This window comes from Protopterus annectens, chromosome 7.part0 (genome assembly GCF_019279795.1).
Source record: "Protopterus annectens isolate FY-2018-M chromosome 7.part0, PAN1.0, whole genome shotgun sequence".
In the NCBI taxonomy this organism is placed as follows: Eukaryota; Metazoa; Chordata; order Ceratodontiformes; family Protopteridae; genus Protopterus; species Protopterus annectens.
The window spans coordinates 1,522,838,770-1,522,866,042 of NC_056739.1; the positions used below are offsets into that span (position 1 = coordinate 1,522,838,770).

A 27,273-nucleotide genomic window follows, 5' to 3' on the forward strand; every position below is an offset into this window, starting at 1 on the left:
ACACACAGTATTGATCAGTTATGGATACTGTTTGCTAACCGAAGGGAATAAGAGAAAGTGGAAGATGTGTGTGTGTGTGTGTGTGTGTGTGTGTGTGTGTGTGTGTGTGTGTGTGTGTGAGATTGGGGCGGCTGCTTAGAAGCCAAAGCAGAGTGCTCTCCAGGGGAAATGAATATTGGCTCAAAGAGGTAGACACATACTCAAAGTTAACTGTAGCTGTTTGCAGACAGTTCAGACCTGGACTGCGCTTTACTTACAAGAATGATAAAGTTGGTACCGTAGTTGAATACATAAGAGTGGTGTTAGGTTGGAGAGACACTGAGCTCCTCTTGGGGCCTGTAGCAGAGTGGATTGTAGTTTTTTCAGCTTTTGTGAGCATTTAGATTGATTAACACAAATTTCAACACTGAGTGGGTTAAAGTCTTAAAAAGTAGACAGATCTGCAAAAATATGCAGTAAGAGACGTGTCTGTGGAAGAACATAGACATAAGCTTTTTAGAACTTTGACCAAATTTTAATTTGAGATTATTCATTTAGCAGCTTTAGAGATTGGAGAACTAAGGGATCTCTTCCCAAGGACAGCCCAACGACCGGCCAGTATACCAAAGTCTTTAGTTCTTATAAGCATTGTATGTTACATGTATGCTTCCCGCACAAGGCATAGGGGCATGAAGGTGACATATGGACACACATACTCAGATCTTCTTTGCTGCTAATCTAAATGCCATTATTGAATGTCACTCTGAACTCCCTTCCTTCTACTGTGCTGGTTACCAAGATGCGTTTTCAGATAACTGTCCCATGGGCTTTTTTTTCTTTCTTTATTTGTTGTGGTTATTGTGTTCATGACATCCAGAAAGGGAAAATATTAGTGTGACAGACGGCTCCCCCATAAAGATTGTTACGACCAGTGTCTCTTCTGTTTGAGTGCTTCACATGATCATATGTAGTGCTCTGTCTGCCAGGTGTTTGCGCCTAAGACCCTACGTAGTCACCTGTCTTCATTGTCCATATACCTAGAGAAATAACATCTGAAGTTGTTTGCTAAGGTTGCGATGGCAGAATCCTTCTGTCCAGAGGGCCAGCCATCTGCCAAGAAGAAGGCCAAAAAAGTAAGGTCTGATCCTGCTGCTGTTCAGCTTCCTCTGGTCTCAACCCTGGTGAAAACCTAGAGAACTGTCCAATACTTGCTTCACATTCCTCTACCACGACTCCATATGAGGCTGACATAGATCCAATTTCTTGCTTGTCCTCAGACGCTTTTCAGACATCTGTACCTGATGTTGAGGGGAGACCTCAGCTGACTATTTCTAAAGGACCAAGGGGAATTCATCAGATCCTAGCTTGTGAGGAGATTCATGCTACAGTTATTAAATCTCACCAGGGGTCTGACCCTCTGAGGGTGTTTTGTGTGGTCGTCCAACAGAAAAAGAAACAAAAAATAAAGTATATTTCCCCTGTTAAGGATCCCCATCATGAATGGCAGTTATTTCACTTTTCACTCAGGGTTTATTTAATGCTTTGATGGCCTTAAAGCCTCCTCAAGTGGTCTCTGTGCCTGCTGCTCCGTGGTCTTCAACTACAATTAAGAGACCCAGATAATTGGATTCCTTGGATGAGAACCTGGACTCAGGGAATGAATCTTTGGCTTACTCTTCCCAAATCCCTTCTCATTTGGACTACAGTTCAGAGGAGGAGAATTCTATAAGTCCAGATCCCCCCCACCCCCACCCAGGGGAGCTGTCCTTTGGGGATACCATTGCCTGTGTTATGGATTATTTTAAGTAGGATTTTTCTCAAATCTCTGAGATTCAACAAAGGTATTATAAGATCCTACAGATGGAGTCTCCTAAGCCTTCTGCTGTACCTCCTGTTCCAGCTGTCCTTCTAGAAACCTTCTCAGCAGTGTCCATAGTCCCTGACTCTCAGCACCCAGCACCCAAGAAGCCTGATAGATTCTCATACGTTCTTGAGGAGTGCACATTTCTTTACAAATGCTCTTCTACTGACCCTTCTGTAGTGTCGGTCTCCACTGATAAGCCCTCCAAATTATTGCTCTCTACCAAGCTTTTGCCTTCTTATACAGATAGGAGGGCTATGGAAGGGTTGGGCAAAAAAGTTTACACCGCTTCCACTTTATCAGTTAGGCCATCAGCTGCCAGACTTATATGACCAGGTATGTTTTGGCCCTCCTTTCTCAAGATTCGAAGGGGGGTTTCTAACCTTCGTGACTCTGAGGGGAAGGCTTTGTCCCACTCACTGCTGGGCTGTACTTCTCAAGTTGTCTGCCACTCAGTCAAATGTAACTGTGATGAAGCTGATGCCTGTTACAAGGCTGCTGCCTTTGGTTAGGTTATGAGACATTATTCTTGGCTTCATCTTCAGGCTTTGCCTGATTACATTAAGGCCAAACTTTTAGATGCTCCTATGGATAATTCAAATCTTTTTAGATGTGCTGCGTCTGAACTGTAAGTCTCTCCAGGACAAAAGTAAAGGCTTACAGGAGTTGAAACATATTCTGAAATTTCAGAGGAATTATCCCTCTAACCCTGTGTTTCTTTGTTGGCAATTTTGCTGTCCTTCCAAGGGCACAAGAAGGGCTCTAGGCATGTGCCTCCTGCTAAGTCTACTCAGACTCCTACCTACCAGAAATCTCCTTTTCAGGATAAGCCAGGTTCTATTTTACAGTTTGCTTCCCCCTGCCCTTTGCTAGATCCCCTTGTCCCTCTGTCTGTCCTTGTCTCTTCCTAATAGACTACAGATAACTTCAGACTCTTGGGTTCTCTTCATTGTCCGTCAGGGGTACTGCATGGTTTGGAAATCCTTCCTCCCTTTTCAGGCATTCCCCAACCTCCCCGGGAACAGCTCTCTCATTTCCCAGAGGTCCTTTATTGTCGTTTGGCTCAGTGCGCCATACAGGCAGTGCTTCCTGCCCAGCTGGGGAAAGGATTTTACTCTATGATGTTTCTGGTCCCATGAAAGGAGGGAACTTGGAGACCTATTCCAGATCTTTCCTGGCTGAATACCTTTCCCAATATTCCTTCCTTTCTGATGTTATCTCTGCAAACATTATTTCTTCCTCTTTTACCTTGGGCTTTTCTGTTCTCCCTGGATCTCAAGGATGTATAACTTCACATCCTCATCCATCCTGTCTTCAGGAAATTTTTGTTTCTCTGTTTCTTACTTGCATTTTCATTTCTCTGCTTTTCCGTTTGGCCTCTCTTCTCCCCCAGGGGTATTCACCAAATGCCTCACTCCTGTAATTGCTTTTTGCAAGGTTCAAGGAATTCAGAACTTTCCCTATCTCGACAATCTTCTTATTCAAGCCCCTTCCCCCAACACTGCTGTAGGATCTCAAGTTTATTGCTTCCCTCCTACAGGGTGTGGGGTTCACCTTAAACTTGCAGAAATTAGTTCAGATTTCTTCCCAGTATCATATTTTCCTTGGTAGGAGACTTCAGATGGTTCCCATGCTTTTTGCATTCCCTTCTTCAGCAGGGGATTTTCTCAGGGTTCTCGGGTTCATGATTTTCTCCATTGCCATGCTCTCTTTTCACCAAGCTCTGTATGAGAAATCTTCAGTGGTACCTTAAGTCAGTGTGGCTCCAAAATTGCCACCTTCTGGACTTCCAGGTACCTTTCCTTCCCTGTCTCAAGCTTGAGCTTCAGTGGTGGATTCATCAACTTTCTCTCAACCCAGGGCTTCCTTTTCTGTGATTGCAGCATTAGGCCTCCGAACACCCCTAGATGTTAGTTTTTTACACAGTAACACATATCCTGCTGGGCATTATTGCTTATATAATGCAGCAGACTGGGTAAGAAACACTGCATTGAGGAGTTTTGCAGTGCTGAGAACTGCTTTAGCCTCTCTCTTCCCACTCTGGTGTAAAGCTGCAATTTTACACTTCAACAAAACTAAATATTTTTCAGGTTTTTTTTGTAGTGAGGGCAATATTTTGATTCATTCTTAGTAATGACCTAATCTGTGCAATACATTAGTATAATTTTTCTACAAGTTATTTGTACTGGATAGAATATACTTGACAAAGTATTGTCTGCCATGAGTCTGTTGTAAAGATAATGAGTAACTGTTGCCAGGTCCACAGTTATATTTTCCATGCTCTTCTTTTGGATACATTTGTGAAATGCATGTCTTGAATAGTTTTGAACACTGGTGCATTACTCTGATATAAATGATAACTTTGACAATGCATTCTGCAAACAGTGATAGTACTTAACTCTATGTTTGTTTACTGAACAGGGATGGACAGACACCTGCACACTGTTCTCCAGCCTTTGGAACTCTGTACAATACCAATACCTTGGAATCCTTCAAGGCATGTGATAAGAAGGCACTTATTGAAAAGGCGGCTAAAGAGGTAATGACACAGATTTGCCTCCATTTCTGTTTACTTTAACTGATTTTTTTGCAATTTTTATGTATCGTCCAGTGGTAACACCTGTAAGTGAGGCCATGAATTTAGTGAAACATGGAGAGGCATCCAAAATCTAATGGTATAAAATGCTGCATGTTTTTCCTTAGCCTCTCGTGCCATATTTTACCGTGGTATACACGTCCACTGTGATGCTGATTAATTCAGATCTGCACACTTGTATGAAAATTTGAACTATGCTGTCCGAAATTAGTATTTTTTTCTGCTCCCTAGTGTTAGGAGGGCGAGCTCTATTTCATGGTATTTCCTGAGGGAAGGTTGAGGGGTAAAGTTGGAGTTACATTTATTGGCTAGTAGGTTTGTTATTTCTCCTGGCTCAGTATAGGTGGCTGTATTTACAGTGAGCTTGGGGACATAGCTAAATAATGCCTTGTGGTTGTCCTTGGCCTGGGAGGCCAAATTTACCTCAAATTTGGCTTTGGTAGACTTTGTCTTCTGAGATGTTTGTTTAGTTTGATGAGAATGCTTTTATCCTGCTCAGTGCTGCCCCTCCTAATTTTTGCCATGATTTTCTTCCTTCTGTTATACAGCCTATTGATTTTGTGATTCCACTAGGGTAGCTTGTTTTTTGAGTTATTTTTATTTTATTTTACATTTGTTGACCGGGCTAGTCTGGCTGGATACATGTCCATTTTCAGCAGAGGCCCGAGGAGAAAAGCTCCACTATATACTAAGTACATTACATAAAAAAATTGACTGCTCTAAGATATAGCTAAATCAGAAATTACAAAAACAAAAAGAATGAAAGATAATTTCAAAGAGAAACAAGTTTACAATATGCAAGTTAGTTTTGTAATTTTTCCTGGTGGGTACAGCTGTCTGTATGCAGCTATTAACATGGTTGTACAGGGCTTCTGTGAACAATTCTGCATAGGCAGCAGTGTTTTCAGGGTTTATGGGTGCTTGAAGTTTTGCCAGGTTCTCACTTTATAGCAGGAGGTTAGCCTTAGAGTAATTTCTGACTATTTCAGTTTTAGCTGGGGGGGGGGGGGGGGGCAGGTTTTATTTGTACTTCAAAGGAAACCATTTTGTGGTCTGACCTTACCAGAGCAGACATTATAGTAGGGGGAGTGCAGCACTCTCCCATATTATTGAGCACCAGATTCAGGATGGCTGCAGCCCTGGTTGGTGTATTTGTTCAGGGAGTTTGTGTTTACAAAATCCAGGAATCTCTGTGCCTGTACTTTTGGTGTTAAAGGATTCTCAGTTAATAATGGGGTGATTAAAGTTGCCCATGAATATAGTATTTGATTATATGGTTAGTGCTTCTAATATGTTTAAATACATGGTATGGGTTTCCTAGGTCTTAGAAGGGGGACCTATAGCTTGCAAGGAGTGATATTGGATTTTGCCTTTGGTGGTTTGAACATGAAGCAGCTCGAGTTCATTGTACTGTTTGACCAGCTTTGAGGTATGTTTATTTTTGAAGTAAACAGAGATGTCGCTGCCTTTAGTCTCTGTCTGTGTAGTAGCTGGTTTAAATGTGTGGAGCATGTTATAACTTACACTGTTGGCATGCTCTCCACTGCTTTAAACCATGTCTCAGTGAATGCACAGACATCAGCATTCTCTAGGGTGAAGGAGAGCTTCTAGGAAGTAGAGTTTTTTTGTTTAGACTCCTAGCAAGTACTTTTAGTTTGGCATTGCCTATAAATGGTTCTATGGGGGAAGACAATGTTTTAGGTAATATTCGAAAGCCTAGAATGGAGAGGTGCAGACCATCCCTGGCAAAGCAGCATGGTCTGTTGACGATCTCCTTCCACACTGACAAATATTGCACCCCATTAGAATGACACCAGAAACTAAGCCAGTTATTAAAGTCCATAATTTTTCTGTTCGTATTGTGGCATCATCCTTGGAGAAGGTAAAGTGCTGCACAATGCTAGTCTCGTACCAGCCTGAGACAAATATTCTGAGCTCCATGATGTCTCTCTTCATATAGTCTAGAGAGGTATGTCTCAGGTCACTTACTCCCACATGGACTGTGACGGAGTCATACTGGTACTCGTGGTCCAATGACCTGAATGCGTATGTAATGTGGCGGATCCTAGCCCCTGATAAGCAACTGACAGTGACTTTCTCCTTTCTCAGCTTGGTGAGAGGGACATTAGTGTGCCTCATGATGGAGTCTCCAATGACTAGAATGTTAGATTATGTGGTGGCTTACCTTACGAACTTAGAGGTAGAGCTCCATGAGATGTAGCTCTGTGTTGATGTGCGTGTATTTTGAATGAGTGCATTTGGGGCTGCTGAGGATATTTATGTGTACTTTGTCTAGGAGGTCTTTGTGGTTTAGGAGGGTTACAGTTAAGTGCCTCAGCGTATGTGGTTCTATATGTCTGCTTTGAATTGTGTGTGATGGGTGCAGCATGTGTACTACTAACATTCTTATTGACGTTAGTAGTACTTTTATGTGAGAGCTTTGCCTCCAGTGACATTGTGTAAATACATCTCTCACACACTATATCAGCTTGTTTGAGAATTAACTGGTTGTCAATAACCGTAAGACAATATCTACATTGCCTAGGATGCCTATATCCACCAAGCCGGTAACACAAACGGTAGGAAAGTTCATATCCATGGCAACAAACCCTTTTTTTTATTGAGTAGACAGTTGGAGAGAGAATATCCATCACTGTCAGGAGTATCCAGTTTGCAACTATGGAGACATTGCTTGCCACTGCAAACTAAATGTCCTTTGTGCAACTAGGTATATTTATTAAACTTCTTTTACTAGTCATACAGGACTGCATCAGCCATAATTTTATTGAACTATCTTTGAGCTTGGGAGCAAATGTTTCCATTACTTAATTTTCTCTTAGTTCTTGCTATGTGGATAGCACTGATTGCTTTGTGGCTGCCATAGTTGTTTTTATAATTCAGAGCTATACAACTATGTTTGTTCTCCATGTCTCTTTCTCTCTCTTTTTCTCTCTGGGCCTGTTGGTGGTGTTAATCATACCCATTTGTAGTAAGCACAGTTGGGTCTTTCTGTCCTTTTCCCATGGACACTTCCTGTCACCACTTGCAATATGACTCATTACTTGGCTAATAAGCTAACTCATCACTTGCAGTTTGACTCATTACTTGGCGTATAAGCTAACACAACTTGTCGTTAAGGTATTTTGGCTTTCATTATGGCCTGACATGCCAACTTTGGATGCCTTTTCTTTTTAAAGGTTGTTTTAGCACTGGCATGATAGTGCTTTGGATCAAGCTGATAATCTCTTCTTTTGCAAAAGTTAAAAGTGCTTGTTTTGTTTAAATTGAATTCTTCCAGTAGGCAACATGGTGATATAAAAAGTTTCATGGCATATCATTTGTCTTTTGGTATCTGTTTTTCATGGGCATACATTATCTCTCCTGTGCAGTTGTTCCTTTTGACATAATTATTTTAGTTATGTTGTTCACACCTAACATTTGTTACTCTAAATTAACACTGTGTATTGGACATAAGTTTTTAAATTTTGTACATGTCTTGAAAAATCCGATGGGCTGCATTGATTATATACCGACTTACAGAAAACAAATGGCTATACCATTTGTGGATAGGGTGATATAACAGACATTCTAAAAGTGATGAGGTGAAACAGTGTGCATCATTCTTGCAAAAGTTTGTGAGTGCTTTCTTCAGTTCCAGAATTGCGACATCCTTTAACTGTGTTGTGATAAGCTGTCAAATTGTTAAATGAGAAAAATAATTGATGTAAACATTCTAACACTGAATGTTGCAAACCCATTTCTTACGTGAACATTTTCAAGGAGGAACTGCCATTTGACAGTGCTACATTGCAAAATCTTGCCTAACACACTTACTATTTACAACCACGTGTACATTACTAATCTTCCTGTGGTTTCTGTATTTTTTATTTTTTCACTGCTAATTCCTGACATTAAGGCATACTATACTTATGAAATCTCATGGATCTTAGCCAAGCCCAGTAAATCATTTGCATTTTGGAGTTAAGCCTGCTCCTCTGAATGTTGCTATCTGTAGACAGCAGCCTAACTTCTATATCAGTGATTTTTAACCTTTTTCATCTCATGGCACACACAAACTAATTACAAAAATCTTGTGGCACACCAAAAAATAAATGATATCTTTTTGCCGATCTGACAAAAAAATAGGTATAATTTTGATTGATTTAAAAAATCTTTTCTGATTTTTTACTTTTATTTAATGAAATGTCTGAGCTTGAGTTTTGCATATATGTCAAAAATGTACAGGAGTCATTTTATACAAGAACATTGTTTAAGAGTGTGATGCCCTAACACTGCCAACAGTAATCAAGGAGCCTCACAACTCACCACTAGCACCAGTGGGGGATGTACAGTGGATATAAAAAGTTTACACACCCCTGTTAAAATGCCAGGTTTTTGTGATATAAAAATTTGAGACCACAGTAAATCATTTCAAAACTTTTCCCACCTTTAATGTGACCATAACCTGTACAATTCAATTGAAAAACAAATAAATCTGTTGGGGGGAAAATATAAAAAATTAAAAATGTACAATAAGCTGGTTGCATAAGTGTGCACACCCTTAAACTAATACTTTGTTGAAGCACCTTTTGATTTAATTACAGCATTCAGTCTTCTTGGGTACACACCTGCCATCAGTTAGAGATTCTGATTAACCCCTAATAAAGTTCAGCTGTCCTAGTAGGACTTTCCTGACATTTACTCAGTTTCCTGCTACAGCAAAAGCCATGGTTCACAGAGAGCTTACAAAGCATCAAAGGGATCTCATTGTTGAAAGATATCAGTCAGGAGAAGGGTACAAAAAATTTCCACAGCATTGGATATACCATGGAACACAGTGAAGACAGTCATCAAAAAGTGGAGGAAAATATGGGACAACAGTGACATTGCAAAGAACTGGATGTCCCACCAAAATTGATGAAAAGACAAGACAAATCTGGTCAAGGAGGCTGCGAACAGACATACAGCAACACTGAAGGAGCTGCAGGAATTTCTGGCAAGTATTGGTTGTGTACTACATGTGACAATAATCTCCCGTATTCTCCATATGTCTGGGCTATGGGGTAGGGTTGCAAGACAGAAGCCTTTGCTTACACAGAAAAACATCAAAGGCTGGCTAAAATTTGCAAAACAATACATCAAGTCTCCCAAAAGCATGTGGGAAAATGTGTCATGGTCTCATGAGACCAAGGTTGAACTTTTTGGCCACAATTTCAAAAAGTACATTTGGTGCAAAAACAACACTTTGCATCACGAAAAGAACACCATCCCCACTGTGAAGCATGGTGGTGGCAGTATCGTGCTTTGAGGTTGCTTTTCGTCAGCTGGAACTGGGGCTTTAGTCAAGGTGGAGGGAATTATGGACAGTTCCAAATACCAGTCACTTTTGGCCTAAACCCTTCAGCCGTCTGCTAGAAAGCAGAAGATGAAAAGCAATGTCACCTTTCAGCACGACAATGACCCCAAGCATACATCCAAACCAACAAAAGAATGGGTTCACCAGACAAAAATTAAAATTTTGGAATGGCCCAGCCCGAGCCCAGACCTAAATCGAATAGAAAATCTGTGGGGTGACCTGAAGAGGGCTGTGTATAAGAGATGCCCTCACAATCTGACAGATTTGAAGGACTCTTGCAAGGAAGTGTGGGAAAATATTGCCAAGTCAAGACGTGCCATGCTGATAGACTCCTACCTAAGAAGACTGAATGCTGTAATTAAAGCAAAAGGTGCTTCAACAAAGTATTAGTTTAAGGGTGTGCACATTTATGCAACCAGTTTATTGTACGTTTTTTATTTATATTTTTCCCCTAACGTTTGTTTTTCAATTAAATTGTACAGGTTATAGGTTACATTAAAGGTGGGAAAAGTTTTGAAATAATTTATTGTGGTCTCATTTTTTTATATCAATAAAATCTGGCATTTTAACAGGGGTGTGTAAACTTTTTATATCAACTGCACATTGGGAGGATGACAAGTACACACACACAGTATTTCCAGATGCAGCTCTCTGCATCAAGGGCTATTTCCCTTAAGAACATACACAGACCACAGTCAGTCTGGGGCTGGCTTCTCCCTCTTTCTCCAGATCCCCAGTTAGACGCCCCACTGGCACAGCTATAGAGTTGAGATTTCAGCTGAGTGGCCAAGCCTAAACCTCCAACACTCTTCCTGTCCAACCAGTGCTTCATGTCCCTGCCAAAGTAGCTGACTTATATTATACACTCCTGGTGATTTGATTTACACACACAGACACACACACACACACACACACACACACACACACACACACACACACACACACACACACACACACACACACACACACACACACACAAACACATACACCTGGGAAAGGCTGGCATGTGTTTACTAGCTATATCCCCTTTTGTCCAGACTATAAGGTAGTTATCACTGCCATCAGCCACGTCCTTATCAGCTACTTTAAGGCACTTAACAAAGGGTGTCCAGTCTGTGTAATGTTACTATCAATACAAATGGTAGTTTAACCAAGGGCAAGGCTGTTAGGAGTGGCATACACACTGTCACCAAATAAATATGCAAGTCTTCTCAGAACTTAAATATGTCTCACAAATATCAGCCACAATGATAGATTTAAATATATTGAATAATAAATAATAAAAGAACAAGAAAATACTCAGTAAGTAATCACAGTTACATCAGAGTTCAAAACCACAGGAAATATTTAAAACAACATTTCAGGACAGTCTCAAATAAATACAGAAAAAACATCTAAATTAAGGTTTGCTATATGCCTGACTGTATCCAAGGGAATTATACTGTTCCCTAGACTTATTACAGCTCAAGCAAGACAGATGTGGTGAGTGGGTCTTCCAGCTGATACTGTCAGGTCAAAGACAAAATACAAAATGCCCATTCTCTCTCTCTCAGAGTTCTTAAATTAATATCCCAAATATTACTGCTGGGATAGCTTGCAAGATGTAATCACGCCTTTTCATCTGAAAACCCTCCACTGATGCATGTGGTAGCATTTAGCATCTACCTGTGAAAATACTTAAACAAGGACTTCTCTTAGATCTAAGGCAGATCCTGTAAGTCATGAAACAATAAACGCTTTCAAGACAATACAAAAAGCTTCTAGTTCTAGACATTGTCTGTTAATGCACTGAAACTGGAAGATAACATATTTTTTATGGCCCAGTCATAAAGTAATTTTATTTCAACTATTTTTCTGAAGCTAACGTCTTGTGTTGCAGTTTCCATTGTTAAAATATATACATTTAAACAGTCACAATAGTGTATGTATACACATTTCTGCTCAGTACTTTACAAAATATCTCTTCAGTACACATCTGTACAAACCATCTTATATGACATACACTTCTAATACATTTGTAGCACAAGCATGTGAATCATGTTGCTATTCACAAATGGCATATAACTATTTACAAAATTCCTATTAGCTGAGCTGGTAGTGTCTTCTTTTGTGACAAAGAGCATCCACCCTTTAGCCAAGGATCCACTTACATGCTATTCAGATAATTGCTCTCAAGGATTTTGGCACTTATACAGTACGTATATAAATACAACAGTCTTTAGAAAGTAATGAATAATATGCAATAAGACATAGTTAAGAAATGGTCAGCAAATGTGCACTGTCCACTCACACAGTACTCATAGTTCCACATGCAAGACCCCCAAAAGTACTAGTTATCTTGGATACAGAAAAGGTGACGGAACAAAATGATTGCATATATCAGATGAATACAAAGAATATATATGCATACTTCTCAGCCTGTAATCCAAACCTCTTCGGGTAGGAAATCTGTCCAGAGCTAAAAAGAGGGGACAAAGGCCTAAAAATAGGGGCAAATTTTAAATATTGCTCTTATAAACTTATTTTAGAAAGGTGCAGTAATAACAGATGCTGTCTTAACATGCATTTCCTGAAGGATATGAAGTAGGAAACTCAAAAGTTTGTCATTATTTAGTTACTTCAGTCCTCAGCGATGTGCCAGAAAAATCACAAATTGTACAAGGAATTGACCAAAAAGTATGATGCAAATAGGTTATCCCTAATCCCCAAAAAAGCAAACATTTAACTCTCACATGACTGAGTTGTTGCTGTATTTTAACATGCAGTAATTGAGCAATATAAATGGATAACACTAAAACAAAAGATGGGTCAGACTGTACTACATCAGTTTCAAAAAGAATCGGTAACACATAAAGCAATGAATGCTATCAGCTCTTTCCAGCAGGTCAGAAACTGTTGCCTTGATTCACCACTAAAAATAATTCCATTCACTACCATCCCTCCCCTCTCGTTATTCCTTATGTATGCCTACAAATGAAAACAGCAGCCATCGAGAGATACATACTGGTAGAAGACATGAGAAGCTACAACCTCCAGCCCGTCATTTAAACCCACTTCATCTCCCAGCTTCTGCTACTTTTAGCTTTTAGCAATACATGTTTACTACAACCACTCAACACTGACACTTAAAGAGGCATCCATCTTTTATACAGTTTTGAAGCTGAGACTATAACAATATGATTTCTTGCAATCACTCACAGATTGTGTTTAACATACAGTAGAACTATTAAAATAACTTTCACAGTATTGTCGCACTTACCTTAAGAGTCTGCATAACCTCCCTTCTCTATCCGGGTGAGAAAGCACAGCATGCACACCCAACTGCGGGACTGACATGCAGATTCACCAATAAGGGCAGTGGATGGACCACCTCCTCAAACAGAGGTTGATAGTTTTTGACTTACTTTCACAGAACAGACAAGTGATTTTTTTAAAACAAATTAAAGACTTCTTTAAAGTTTAAAGAAGTCTTTAATTTGTTTTAAAAAAATCTTAAGGCACACTGGTTGAAAATCCCTGTTCTGTATTGCTTAAGATCAGTGCATCCTAACCTGCATACTATAGAGCACAGCACAGATGGAATAATGCACTTGCTACTGGTCTGTCTATACACCAGCACTAGTCTACGAAATGGAGGCACACAAATTGTTAGCCTTCATTCCACGAGTATTAGAAACTTGGTTGTAAAATTAACACGTACTCGTACTGTTTTAATTTGTACATTATTCAGTGATCTGAAAATGCTTTTCTTTTTAATTTGAAATCCCAGTGCAAATAAATGTATTTGAGGGAAACAAGAAACATACATTTTTATTTTGACTATGACTATAATCTTAATGAATGCTATCAAAGTGTGCATAGTCAAACTCCTCTGATATGTAGGACAGTAGCAAAATATGAAATACACCATTTTCATTTTGCTTTAGACAGAAAACTTTACCAACCCAAAGTTATGACTTAGAATTCAGTTCATTAACAGAACTGAATTGCTTCCTGTTTCTAAGAGTACTTATGAAATCAAACTTGTGTTCTTACTTCTTACTGGTACGCCCAAAATGCTCAAGTGTCTCAACACACAAGCTGCATTTCTTCTTGCCAACCCAAACCGTATGAATGTCCAGGGAAACAGTGAACTTTCTTAGATCTGTATTAAAAGTGTAATAAAGAACTGGCCATAAAAACTGCATTAATAAAATCAAATATTTTGTATGACTGATTTTTCTTTTGTTTTTTAGCACATTCAGTTGCTGCCTGATTTTTATCCACTTCTAGTTTTTGATTTCCATTCGTGCTTGATGTCGATATGCTTCTGCTAAATTAAGCAGAGATGTCATCTTAGATTTATTCTCCTCATGTTTCAAAACTTTCACTACATTTGGATCTTGTGAGGTCAGTAAATATGTGTGAAGTCCCACGACTGCAGATCTATACATGTAATCAATTTCAAGGATGCTTATACCTCCTTCAGAACGGGGAATATATAATGTTAGTATACACTGATTTTTATAAATCATTTGGTGAGCATGAAGCATCCTTCTTGTTTTAATATCCAATCTATCCAACACTTTTTGAGGCCAATCAGTCACTCCAAAATTATAAGTTAGGACAGGAAGAGCAAATTGATTTATGACTTGGATCTTGTTCCTAGATGTCAGTGCTGTTTTCAGGATCAATTTAAGTCTTCTAAAGTATTCCTTACTAAGCTTTATTTGCATTTGTTCATGTTTTATTGCTGATCCTTCATCAATTCCCAAGTATTTATACACTCTCTCTCTTGCTCAAGCTCTTTTATAAAAATATTCTTGTCCCAAACTGATATTTTCCTAGTGCTGCAGTTTTCCTTTTTTAAAGGTTGCTTTTGCACATTTATCAAGGCCGAATGACATTCCAGTATCATCTGAAAATGTTTTGACAACCTACAGCTGTGCTTTCAGTTCCTCATCTGATGAGCTATACAGTTTTAAATCATCAACAAAGAGAAGATGAGACGTCACTAGACTTTGTTGTTTTCTAGCAGCCAAATTGTAGCCATGACCTAAGCTGTTAAGTAAACAGCTTAATGGATTAATGGCAAGGCAAAATAGCAACGGTGACAGGGAGTCACCCTGGAATATCCCCCTTTGGATTTTTATCCCTGGGATAATAATCTGTCCTTTATCATGGCTTAATTGCAAAGTGGTCTGCCACTGTTTCATGGTTACTGTAATGTAATCAATCAGTGTAGAGAATGTACCTTATACATTTTTAAGCACTCTTTTATCCATGAATGTGGGATATCATCAAATGCTTTTTTATAGTCAATCCATGCCATACTTGGATTCTTCCCTTTATTACAGTTCTCCACTATAACTTTATTTAACAGCAAATGATCCTTTGTTCCATATGACTTTCTTTTATTGCCCTTTTGTTCTACTGCCATAATTGAGTTTTCTTCTAAATGACTATAAACTCTGTCGGTGTCAATCCCCGTGTATAGTTTATACGTTTTTGGAAGACAAGTTATTGGTCTATAATTTTTAGCGTAGCTTGCAGGTTCACTCTTAAGAAAGAGCATTGTTTTTCCTGTTGTTAAACAGTGCGGTGTCTGTTCGGGGTGTGCATATAAATAGTTCTTACTCATGGCTAGATCCTCATGTAAAGAAGTTAATACTTTAAGCCAAAAGTTAGGTACTGCATCTGGGCCTGGGGTTTTCCGATAAGAGGCTTTTTTCAACTTTGTTTCAATCTCTTTAGCTGTTATTTCATCCCATTTCATATCATGTACCTTTAAACTTTATATTCTTTCTTTTACTACTTCTATCCATTTAGCATCTTTGTTATGCTCCACAGGATCTTCATAGATATTTATCCAAAATGTATCTACTTCCTCTTTTTTTGGCGGTCTATCATTTCCTTTTACCTTACTTCCCAACTGGGTCATCAGTAAATTGCTTATTTTGTACTTTTCCCTTATATTTATCTTCGTATTTTCTAAGTCTTTCCACCTGTTTTGAAATTTTTAATTTGTTATCTCCAATAGTGCATAATAGATCCTGGTCTGTTCTAATACTGCGCATTGCTTTTATCACATCTATCTTTCTTAATATTTTTGTTGATCTGTTCCCTCTTCTATAATCTTCTAACAATGACACTTCTTGTCTTAGCTGCTTTATAGTTTTCTCTATTCGATATTTCCATGATGGTATTCGCTTTCGCTCCCTCTTCTCCCTCACTACCCTATGTTCCTGTGGTAGAATTTTATCAGTTATTAATTTAGCAGCACAGTAATATATTCTGTTTACTTCTGTTATATCGCATGGATTTCTATGGACAGTCCTAATTACTATGTTCATTTGTTTTATAAAGCTTCTGACTTTTGGGGTTTTATTAACCTTCTGCAGTCTATTTCTCTCCTTGATCTTGATATGTCTGTCTTTGTCTATTAAATCAAGCAACTCTTCTTTTAACTCCTTTTCTTCCATACTGAGGGCACATCCCTTACTTTCCATTTCCTGTGGGCATTCTATAGAGTTCTATAGCATCTACTTGTGGCACATAGGTTCATAGATTAGTACTAAGCTAACTGCCCTTGCGAGCCATTTTAAGCCTAGCCAATTATCCTTTGTGAGACTCGAACCCTGCACCTTCTGTTTGTAAGACAAACACCTTAACCTTTACGCCACCCTCCCACAAGGAGACACGCCAAACACGGGGTTCAAACCCACGACCCTGAGATTGAGTCTCATGCTCTACTGACTGAGCTAGCCGGACAACATTCTCTTCAATTTCATCCTGTGTCATCCGTTGATGTCCTTCAAGGATGCATCTGCAGTCATAACATATGGGTTGTCCTGCCTCAGGCAGCCCTTCTGTCAGCCGGATTCCAAAGTCTGGGTCTGGCCTCAGCTGATGTCGCTCTTTCCCCGACGTCAGAGCGTCTGGGGTATAAAAGCATCAGCCGACGCCATTTTCCTCAGTCTTTCTTGCCGTGCAGTGCCCGAAGCAGAAGCTGTTCGCAAGTGCCGGTCGGTCAGATCCAGTGAATTCAGCTACCAAAGACTTCGAAAAAGCTAAGTACCCCGTTGGGGACTCTTTCTTGCCTCAGCCGATGTCAGATAAAGTAAATAATTGTTTAACTTGTGGGAAACAAATACCTCATAAGGATTTCCATTCCTACTGCCTTCCTTGCTTAGGCCCAGACCACGACGTATCGTCCTGTTCAGTCTGTGCTTCCTTCAACCGATGAACTCTTAGACGTCGGTCGGAGTTTGCAGAGGAATTTTTTGGGGCTAGTTTTGCATATAAAATGCCGTTGGAGACTCCGACATCGCATTTGTTGAAAAAACGGAAGGACAAGAACTGATACTCGCGGCCCGCGGTTTCGGCTGAAACCACGGTAAGGCCTACCGCGAGTGTCTCAGTTTTGGCCGAAACAAAGTCCTCGGAGATCCCTTCATCCGAATCCACTCAACTGACCACCGCGGCCCGGGAGGCCCCGGCTGAGTCGGCTACCGAGCTACCTACCGTGTCCAGGATATGTCCGATACCATACCTTTGGACATATCTACTCCTGCACGTGGGGCAGCTAGGCCCCCTGCTTCCATGTCCATTAAGGCCTTTTCTAGGGCTAAAGCTGCTAAACTTTCTAAAGCTTTACCTCCCAAGACTACCTCCCAGAGGCCTTCCTCTAGTTCTCAGATCCTCAGCCTTGCAGAGGACCTTATTTCTTTAATTAGAGGTTCACAACCTCACCCAGACAGGGCCTCTCACCCTCCACCAGACAAAAGGCCCAGGACTGAGCCCTCTGACCCACACTCTTCAGATGAGTCCACGGATGGATTTGAGTTGTCAGACCACCAGGAGGAGGCTTATTCACCCTGTGAGGATTCTGATGCTGAAGAATCTATCCCTTCGGCCTCCCCTCCTGAAGAGTTTTCCTTTGGTGAGACTCTACACTCCATGAGAGAGCATTTTCAATGGCAAGGTCAGGAATTCTCTGATTAAAGAAAAAGATTAAGGACCTTTTTACATTTGCCTCGGCATAGGCCCTTAGCTATACCTCCTGTTTTGAATGTAATTGATGATGTGTACAATGATGTCAGTACAGCCCCTGATACTCTCCCCCCGGCCCCTGCCAAACCTGATAGATACTACAGGGTCCCGGATTCTCATTTCCATCTGTATAAAGCCCATTCTGCAGACCCAGAAACTATTACTCTGGGCCCTAAAGGGGTTGCGGCTGCCACTGCCAAAAATCCTCTACCTTCTGAAAGAGAGTCTAGAGCTTTAGAGATGGGGAAAGAAGGTATATACTTCTGCAACTCTTTCCGTCAGGGCACTAAATTGTCAATTTCATATGATACAGTACCAAGAGTATTTGTTAGATGAACTGAATAAGAAGCTTTCTTCTCCTGAACCCCTTGACCGTAAATCCCTTCAGGATTTGGTGCACAACTCACAGCAGGTTAGTAATCATTTCTTAAAGTGTGGTTATGATGCATTGGAGGCTTCATTTAGGTCAGCTATGACTGGGGCAGTTATTTGTAGGCATGCCTGGCTGAAGGAACAATCTTTGCCAGACCATGTTAAAGCTAAACTCCTGGATGCTCCAATGGAGAAACAAAATTTATTTGGCTCCTCTGCTCAGGAGGTCTTAAAAAAGTATGAAGAAAAGGCAAAATCTGTGCAAACAGTTAAGGATTTCCTGCAAGTACAACCACCGAGATTCAGCAGAAACTGGCCTACTAAGAATTGGTCCTTTCCAGACTCGGACAGAGCCCAGAGAGGCAGGAACAGACGCCTCAGAGGCAGAGGCCAATCTAGGGGCTCTTACAGAGGCCGTCAGTGGCAGCCTGCCAACCAGAGAGGTAGTGCAACAGCAGCAACAACAACTACTACACCAGGACAGGCTCAATGACTTTACTCTGATTCCGCCTACCAGGGCTCAACTGGAAGCACCCTTGGGCGGAAAGCTTGCTTTATTCTCAAAAAACTGGCATTATATTACAAGGGACACATGGACACTGCAAATAATAGACAAAGGATACAGGTTCCACTTCCACACTTTACCAAAAAGAAATGGAATGCCAAACCTACCACCAAATCAGAGGGCAGAGGCTTTAAAGCAGATCAACAACTTGCTTCAAATGAAGGCTATAGAAAAGGTACCACTTTCAGCACAAGGCCAAGGATTTTACTCCAGACTATTCCTTGTACCAAGAAAAGAAAATCAATGGAGGCCTATTCTCGACCTGTCCGCACTGAATACTTACCTCATTGTGCCAAAATTCAAGATGCTGACCCTACAGCAACTTCTTCCCATGTTGGGCAAGGAGTCTTGGCTGGTGACTCTAGATCTCAAGGAGGCATACCTGCACGTCCCTATTCGACCAAACTGCAGAAGACACCTCAGATTTCTTGCAGGATCAGAGCATTATCAATTCTCAGCATTGCCCTTTGGCTTATCTACTGCACCCAGAGTATTCACGAAATGCCTGGCATCAGTAATTGCACACTGCAGACTTCAGGGGATTCAAATCTACCCATATCTGGACGACTGCCTTATACAAGCGGACAACAAGGTCAATTTGATAAAAGACTTGGCCTATGCCATCCACCTGCTACAGGCATTGGGATACACAGTCAACATCCAAAAATCAAGACTGGTTCCATCCCAAAGGATAACCTTTTTGGGTGCGGATCTAGACACAACCACCCAAGTGGCCTTTCTCACAGAAGAAAAACAAAAACAACTCCGGATTACTTCATGAATCTGACAAGACAAACTCAGCTTACTGCAAGGAAAATCCTGCAGGCCCTGGGTTACATGGCATCCTGCATAATTCTGATACCACAGGCCAGGCTGCATATGAGAAAATTACAATGGTATCTAAGGAGTGTATGGTCTCAACACAGTCACAGTTTGGAAACTTTGATACCAATCATTCCTTGCCTTCAAAAGGAATTCCTGTGGTGGGCTCAGGCCTGCCAGTCCAACAGAGGGTTGCCTTTCAACAAACCAAAAACAAAACAAACCATCACCACGGACGCTTCAGACCGAGGATGGGGAGCAGACATGGAGGGCAAATGTATCCAAGGCCTATGGTCTCAAGGGCAGCTACGCATGCACATAAACCAAAAGGAAATGCTGGCAGTGATGCATGCAATCGAGGCTTTCAAACCCTTCCTCCATCAAGGCCACCTGTTAATAAGGACAGACAACACCACGGTCATGTGGTACATAAACAAGCAGGGAGGCACACACTCCTGCCCTCTATGCCGGCTGGCTATGAATCTATGGGAACTATGCCTGAAACTCAATATCCAACTGCAGTCCCAGTTCGTGCCAGGAAAGGAAAATACACTGGCAGACAGCTTAAGCAGAACTACCATGGATGCACACGAATGGATGCTGCACCCAGACATCTTCCAACTCATAACAAAGGCATGGGGAATGCCGGAGATAGATCTGTTCGCCTCCCCCTACAACCATCAACTGAAGACATTCTGCTCAAGGACATACCACCCACAAGCTTGGAGGGTGGACTCTCTCTCTTTCAGCTGGAAAGCTCTAAAAGTATATGCCTTCCCACCTCTCCCTTTAATGTACAAGGTTCTACTGAAGATCAGGGAGGAACAGCCAAGAGTGATTCTGATAACTCCAGACTGGCCAAGGCAACACTGGTATCCACTACTGAGGAGCATGTCTTAGGCAAAACCATGGCCTCTCCCCCTATGGCCTCTTCTTCTGATGCAGAACAATTTCAAGATCATGCATCCCAACTTAAAAACATTGCAGCTAACTGCCTGGAAAATTCCTTAAATCCAAAACAAAATGTTTTATCACAGAGAGTGAAGGACATTATCATGGAAGCTCGCCGGCCTTCCACAAGGAAGACATACTCAGCTAAATGGAAAAGATTTCTCATTTGGAACACATCAAAAGGCTTAGATGTGACAGTGGCAAGCATGACACATATTCTGGAATACTTAGCAGAACTGTTCCACAATGGCCTTTCCTATTCTTCCATTAAGATTCATGCCTCAGCAATTTCAGCAGAATACAATGTGGATCCACCTATCTTCTCGCACCCTCTCCTCAGAACCAGCAGCATCAGCGGATCTACAGTTTCTGTCTTGGAAAACTGCATTCCTTCTGGCAATAACTTCAGCAAGAAGAGTATCTGAGTTACAAGCATTAATGGCAGTGCAGCCATTTCTTATCTTCCATCAGGACAGAGTTACACTAAGAACTAATCCTACTTTTATGCCAAAGGTGGTATCTAGGGTATCCTTGAACCAAGCTATTCACTTGCCTACGTTCTTCCCAAGTCCACAGAATAGAGGGAAAAAACTTCTGCACACCCTGGATATACACAGACAACTACGCTACTACTTGGACAGAACTAAAAGTAGCAGAAAAACTGACCAACTATTTGTAGCATATGCTGCTGGGTTGCAAGGAAAAGCAATTTCCAAACAGACAATTTCAAAATGGATAGGAAATTGCATTCGATTTTGTTACTCCTTTCATGGAAAGACAGTTCCTGCAAACATCAGGCCTCATTCCACAAGGGCCACGGCCACCACTACAGCCTTCCTACAAGGGGTGGCTACCAAAGACATTTTAGAAGCTGCTACTTGGAGCTCCGTGCATACATTTACCAAACATTACAATCTACCTTTATACTCCAGATCCAGAGCAGGCTTTGCTACTGCAGTCCTGCAGGGGATCTTAACTACACCATCCTTTTCTTAGTACCTCCTCCCCCAGATTGGCTATGGTATTCTACCCATATGTTATGACTGCAGATGCATCCTTGAAGGACATAGTACAGTTTTGTACCTACCATAAATGTAAATGTCCGATAGGTATGCATCTGCAGTCAGGTTTACCCTCCCTCCTACCCCTCTGTGGTATTCCTAGGGTGCTTACCCCTCTTTTAGCTAGCTGGGGGAATCTATTATGGTGTATTTGTTTGTATATACATGTGTGTATAAATATATATATATATATATATATATATATATATATATATATATATATATATATATATAATTTTGCAAATGTTTGGAATTCTATTGCATTTATCCAAATTTAGCATTCCTAGAGGGCACCTGGCATCTGGGGCAAGAAAAACTGAGGAAAATGGCGTCGGCTGATGCTTTTATACCCCAGATGCTCTGACGTCGGGGAAAGAGCGACATCAGCCGAGGCCAGACCCAGACTTTGGAATCCGGCCGACCGAAGGGCTGCCTGAAGCAGGACAACCCATATGTTATGACTGCAGATGCATACCCATCGGACATCTACATTTATGGTAGGTACAAAACTGTACTTTCTGTCATATGGGAACTCAACTGGCCTATCACTCCTCAACATTGACTGCATCAGAGTTTCCACAGTTTCCTATTCCTTTCCTTCCTGTCTAGCTTCAAGTGAACTTTTATACTGGTTTCCTGTGGAAGGCTCCAAAATATCTTGATATGACACTGACCTCTTGCTTCCTGTTCCACTGGTTTCCCCTTAATTTGGATATCCATTGCTCTATCCTGTTGTGGTGCTTTCTGCATTTGATTTTCTACACTGAATCCTTCTCTTTGCAGCTATTCCATTACCTCAATTTCTATGACTTCTCCATTACTAATCTCTTTTTCTACTTTTCCTCTTAATCTTCTTATTTTTTTGTATTGTAGTTTTCCATATCCGTATTCCTTTGCCTGTATTTTTCTTCAAATATCTTTGGTGCTGCTCTTTTTGTATTAGTTTTGCTTTCTCCTTTGCATACATATTACATCATATTAAATCTCTTTTCCTTTCCCCTGTCCATATTTCTTCTTCACATGTCTCCTGATCTTCTTGCTTTTCCTTATTCTGGGGACTCACTCCATCATGCTGTGATGTAGTCTGTTTTAGACCTTCTACATTAAATCCTTCACTTCACAGGCACTCCATAACTTAAACTTCTATTTCTTTAACTTCTGCTTTACTAATCATATTTTCTACATTAACTCTTTGTGCTTTTAATCTTTTTATTGTGAAATTTTCCATATCTGGATGCCTTTGCCTGTATTTTTCTTCGAATATCTTTGAAACTGCCTTCTGTATATTAGTTAACTTGGCTTTCTCCTTTGCATAAATATTGCACCATATCAATCACCATATTTCTCTTTCTTTCCCATGTCCATATTTCTTTTTTATATTTTTCAAATATGTCTAGGTTTTGTTGTTTATATTTTCTCACTTCCTCAGAGGCTTTTTTTTTCCAAAGAGATCAGAGTCTCTTGATCTATGTACTGTTTTTCAAAAATCTGTTGTATTAATGAAAGCAAATTTTTATTTGAAGCTTGTGAGAGTTTTTCCTGCGGAAGTATTTTTCTTTCCTCTAATTTCTCTCTTAATCGTTTTGTATATCTTGTGTCTGGAAATTCTGGGCTTTTTGCGTAGTAGTAACACCACATAATTTCTTTCTTATCCTCAATAATCCACTCTGTCATCTTTATGGCTCTTCTTTGGCCAATCAGTTTTTGTCATTTTTGCGGACTGCTACTTCCTTCTACAACGGGGGGCCATCCTCCCCCTGAGCCTGGCCTGACCCCATTGTAGGAATGTTTCCGTATTTGAGGATTCTACACTGTAATTTTTCCCAATCCTGGCACCAGTGTGCCTACCAGGATTGGGCAATTTTTTATCCTGGGTCTTGTGCAACCAGCTATCTTTTTTTTTATTTTTAATTTACTTCTGTCCATGATATATGCTATATAAATGCAGTTTATATATCAGTGTCGCCTTGGTGAGATTTTGTGAAAATCAGGGTCCAACTCGCGAAGGTACTCACCAAGACTTGAGGATGAATTTGATTTCAGCACTACTACTCTCCTTTGCTTGCTGACTTTTCATCTTTCCACCTGTATATGTAAACCTATGATATGTAAATAAAACAACAAAACCGGTAGTCAGATATAGCGTAAGAAACTTTAATAAAACATAAAATAAAAACAAGATCAGCGCTTTCATACTCAGTCCAAGTACTTCATCAGATCTAAATTAAATACACAATACACTTTCCTTTTATAGGCTAATGTTTTAAACCATGTGACTTCAATAAGAGTTTAATGGGTATAAACTCATAGGTTCATAGGTAGGTACTAGGCTATCTGCCCGAGATTATTTATAAGCCTAGAAAGTGTGTGTCAACTTTTGCCGCCCCATTGATTAATTAACTGAGCCTCTGTCAAGAAGAGCCAATGGAAGTGATCCCAGGGTTGTATTTTCTGTTACCCATCCACTCATCAAGGTTTCTCTTGAAGAGCGTTAGTGAGGGGCTCTGCCTAATGTAGTTAGGAATTTTGTTCCAAAGCATGGGGAGTCTCTGTGACAGGAATCTATCCCTCCAGCATGTTCTATTTATTGTTGTGGCGAGGTTTAGCTCACTAGAGCGAGTGGCTCGCAGTGAATTGGATTTCTTTAGGTGGAGCATGTCCATCAATTCTGAGTTGGACATGTCTTTGTAAGTCAGGCAGAGATCACCTCTGGGTAAGCGATATGCCACTGAGTAAAGCCGGAGTTTTTCCAGGCGGGCTGCATAGGACATGTATTTGAGGCCAGTAATCCTCTTGGTGAGGTACTTTTGTGGTCTTTCCAGCTATTGGAAGTGTCTTGTGAGATACATCCCAAATGGGGCATTGTACTCTATGATGGGTCTGATGAGTGACGAGTAGAGGGGCACTATAACCTCTTTATTTCTAGATGTGAACCCTTTAGTAATTAGATGGGCTACATAGAAGGATTTCTAACTATTATGGCAGTACGATTGTCAAAGGAGAGATTACTATCTACCCGAGTCCCCAGATCTCTTATTACCTCTTCTGTGTTAAGGGGGGCTGCCAGCTATGTGGTAATTCATGGGTGTTTTGTTTTTCCCAAACGGGATGACTATTCATTTTTTGGCATTTAGCTTGAGACCATGACTTTAACATCAGGTGTCCGTCACAGTAAGGCTCTTTTGGAGAATGTCCGTGTCAGCCGGAGAGTCAGTTATGGCTCCCAATTTGCAGTCATCAGCGAACTTGGTTAGCCATAGTCCCCCTGTGTTTGCCTGTACTTCTGAGAAGTATATACCAAACAGTAGAGGCCCCAGGACTGAGCCTTCTGGGACACCACTTGTGACTGGTTTTGAGTCGGACCTGGAGCACACTATTCTTACTGTGCGAGTTCTGTCTGTAAGCCAGTTGGCAACCCATCTCGTGATGTAGGGGTTTATGTTCAGGCTGGTGAGTTTTTCTATAATTCCCGAGTGAGGAATGGTGTCAAAAGCATTGGCGAGGTCAAGGTAGGCTGTATGAATCACCTTCCCCTCATCTATGGCCTTGGTGACTGTCTTGAAGAAGTCAACCAGGTTTAATAGGCATGATCTGCCCTTAACAAAGCCAAACCGGGTCGGGTCAAGTGTTTAGAGGATCCCAATGTCTTTGTTAATGAGTTCCATGATGATGCGCTCCATAGCCTTGCAGACCATGCTAGTCAGGCTTATGGGGCGATAGTTACCAGGGTCAGTTGTGGCCCCTCCTTTGTGTATCGGAATAAGCGTTGCTGTGCTCCATTCTATGGGCATGTAGCCTGTGGAGAGGCTGAAGTTGAACAGTGTGTTTAGGTGGGGGGTTAGTTCGTTCTGTAGTTCGTGCAAGACACCGCCTGGGACACCATCTGGCCCCACTGATGCTGTGCTTTTGGCTTTTGAAAGGGCTGTTTTCACCTGTGCATCTGCGATTTCCGGGACACTACACTTTTCCGGTATTGTTGTGGGCCCTTTTGGGGGTGAGAGGGGGGTGAAGTTTGCACTGAATCTGTCTGCCAGGATGTTGGCGATATTAGTAGGTTCAGTATATTTTGTGCTATTTTGCATTAGCTCAGAACATATCTGCGAGTTGCCACTTAAATTCTTGACATAGCTAAAGAAGGCTTTGTGGTTATCTTTCGAATCCTTGGCTATTTTTCTTTCGAAGTTAGCCTTGGATGATTTTATGAGGGACCTAAGTTTCTTACTGATACTGATCAGGAATGTCTTTCCTTCTTGGGATTTACTTTTTTTCTGAACTAGTTTCCTCCTTCTGTTGTATAGCCTGTTTATGGCAGGGGTCCACTGAAACTTACCACCTCTGTCTTAAGTAAGGTGAAGTTTGCTATAGAAAAGTTTTTCACTGTGGTTTCCTTGGTTGGGGATGATGGTGTGGTGTGGACATCCAGAGTGATTAGTTTATCGTCTGATTTAACCAGTGATGGGTTGACCCCTGGTGCGGAACACCTGTCGCCCATGTTGGTGATGACCAGGTCCAATATGTTTTCACCTCTGGTAGGGGAGTTTACCAGCTGATCCAGGGCATTTGAGTTGATAAATTCCAGGAAGCGCTGGACCTGGGAGTTTGTACTTGAGTAGTTTTCCCAGTTAACAGTAGGGTAATTGAAATCACCCAATATCAGGGTGTTCGGTAGGACCTTCATGTTTTCCAGTGTCTCCAGAAAGGTGGAGTGGTGGTCCTGGGTCATGGAGGGTGATCTGTAGCAAGCCACAGTTTGCATTGCAGATTTGCCCGATAGTTTCTGATTACGGAGGTGGGTTTCACTTTTGAGCCTTGCCTAAAAAAGGCACTATGGGGGTAGCAAGAGCCTTGGCCAGTATTCAAAAGCCTAGGGGTGACAGGTGCAAGCCATCTCTTGCGAAGCAACGAGGTTTGTCGAGCACATCGTCCCAGGCTGACAGACACTGGATCCCCTTTGAATGACACCAGATGCTTAGCCAATTGTTGAAATTGATAATTGTTTCTTTATACCGCGGTATCATTCTTGGTGAGGGCAGGATGCTACTCAGGGTCAGGGTCACACCCGCCTGGGCTACATGATCAGAGAGCTCTTCCATGTCTCTCTTCATGTAGTCCATGGAGGTACGTCTCAGGATATTCACACCAACATGAACAATGACAGAGTCATATTTGTACTTGTTCTGGAGTGATCTGAGTGCTTGTGTTATGTGGCAGATTCTGGCTCCTGACGGGCAGCTATCAGTAATCTTCTCCTTGTCCAGCCTAGTGAGTGGGACGTCAGCGTGCTTGACTATAGAGTCTCCTATTACTAGTGTGTTAGGTATGTTATTTCGCTTTACGGGCTGTGATTGTGCGGTACACTGATTTTGTGTTTTGTGTGTTGTCTGGTTTGTGACAGGAAGTGCACGTTTTTTGGATATCTGCTTTGGAGGTCTCTGATGCTTTTGCAGGTTTTTATTTAGAGCCTCCGAGTATGATTTTGTGTATTTATGTGTATTTTTTGCCAGTGCTGGTTTTACATGTCTGTGAGGCTGGAGGTGTGGTGCAGTCTTGGGTGGAGAGAGCTTAGCCTCCAATTTAGCTATATAGTTGCATCTCTTGCATATATTAATGTTTTGTGGTAGGAGGAGAGGGTTGTCTGTGTACATGAGGCAGTTGTAACATTGCCTCAGGATACCCAGG

The 27,273-nt window shown here is 41.1% G+C and overlaps 1 protein-coding gene across 2 annotated transcripts in view; it reads left to right on the plus strand.

Moving 5' to 3' along the window:
• Positions 1–27,273, plus strand: part of ATG7 (autophagy related 7) — a 2,350,184-nt gene that overhangs the window by 585,976 nt on the left and 1,736,935 nt on the right. For both annotated transcript variants that reach the window (XM_044078060.1, XM_044078061.1), the window contains exon 4: positions 4,262–4,379. In XM_044078060.1, the coding sequence (XP_043933995.1) occupies positions 4,262–4,379 (118 nt within the window). The remainder of the gene's footprint in view (positions 1–4,261; positions 4,380–27,273) is intronic.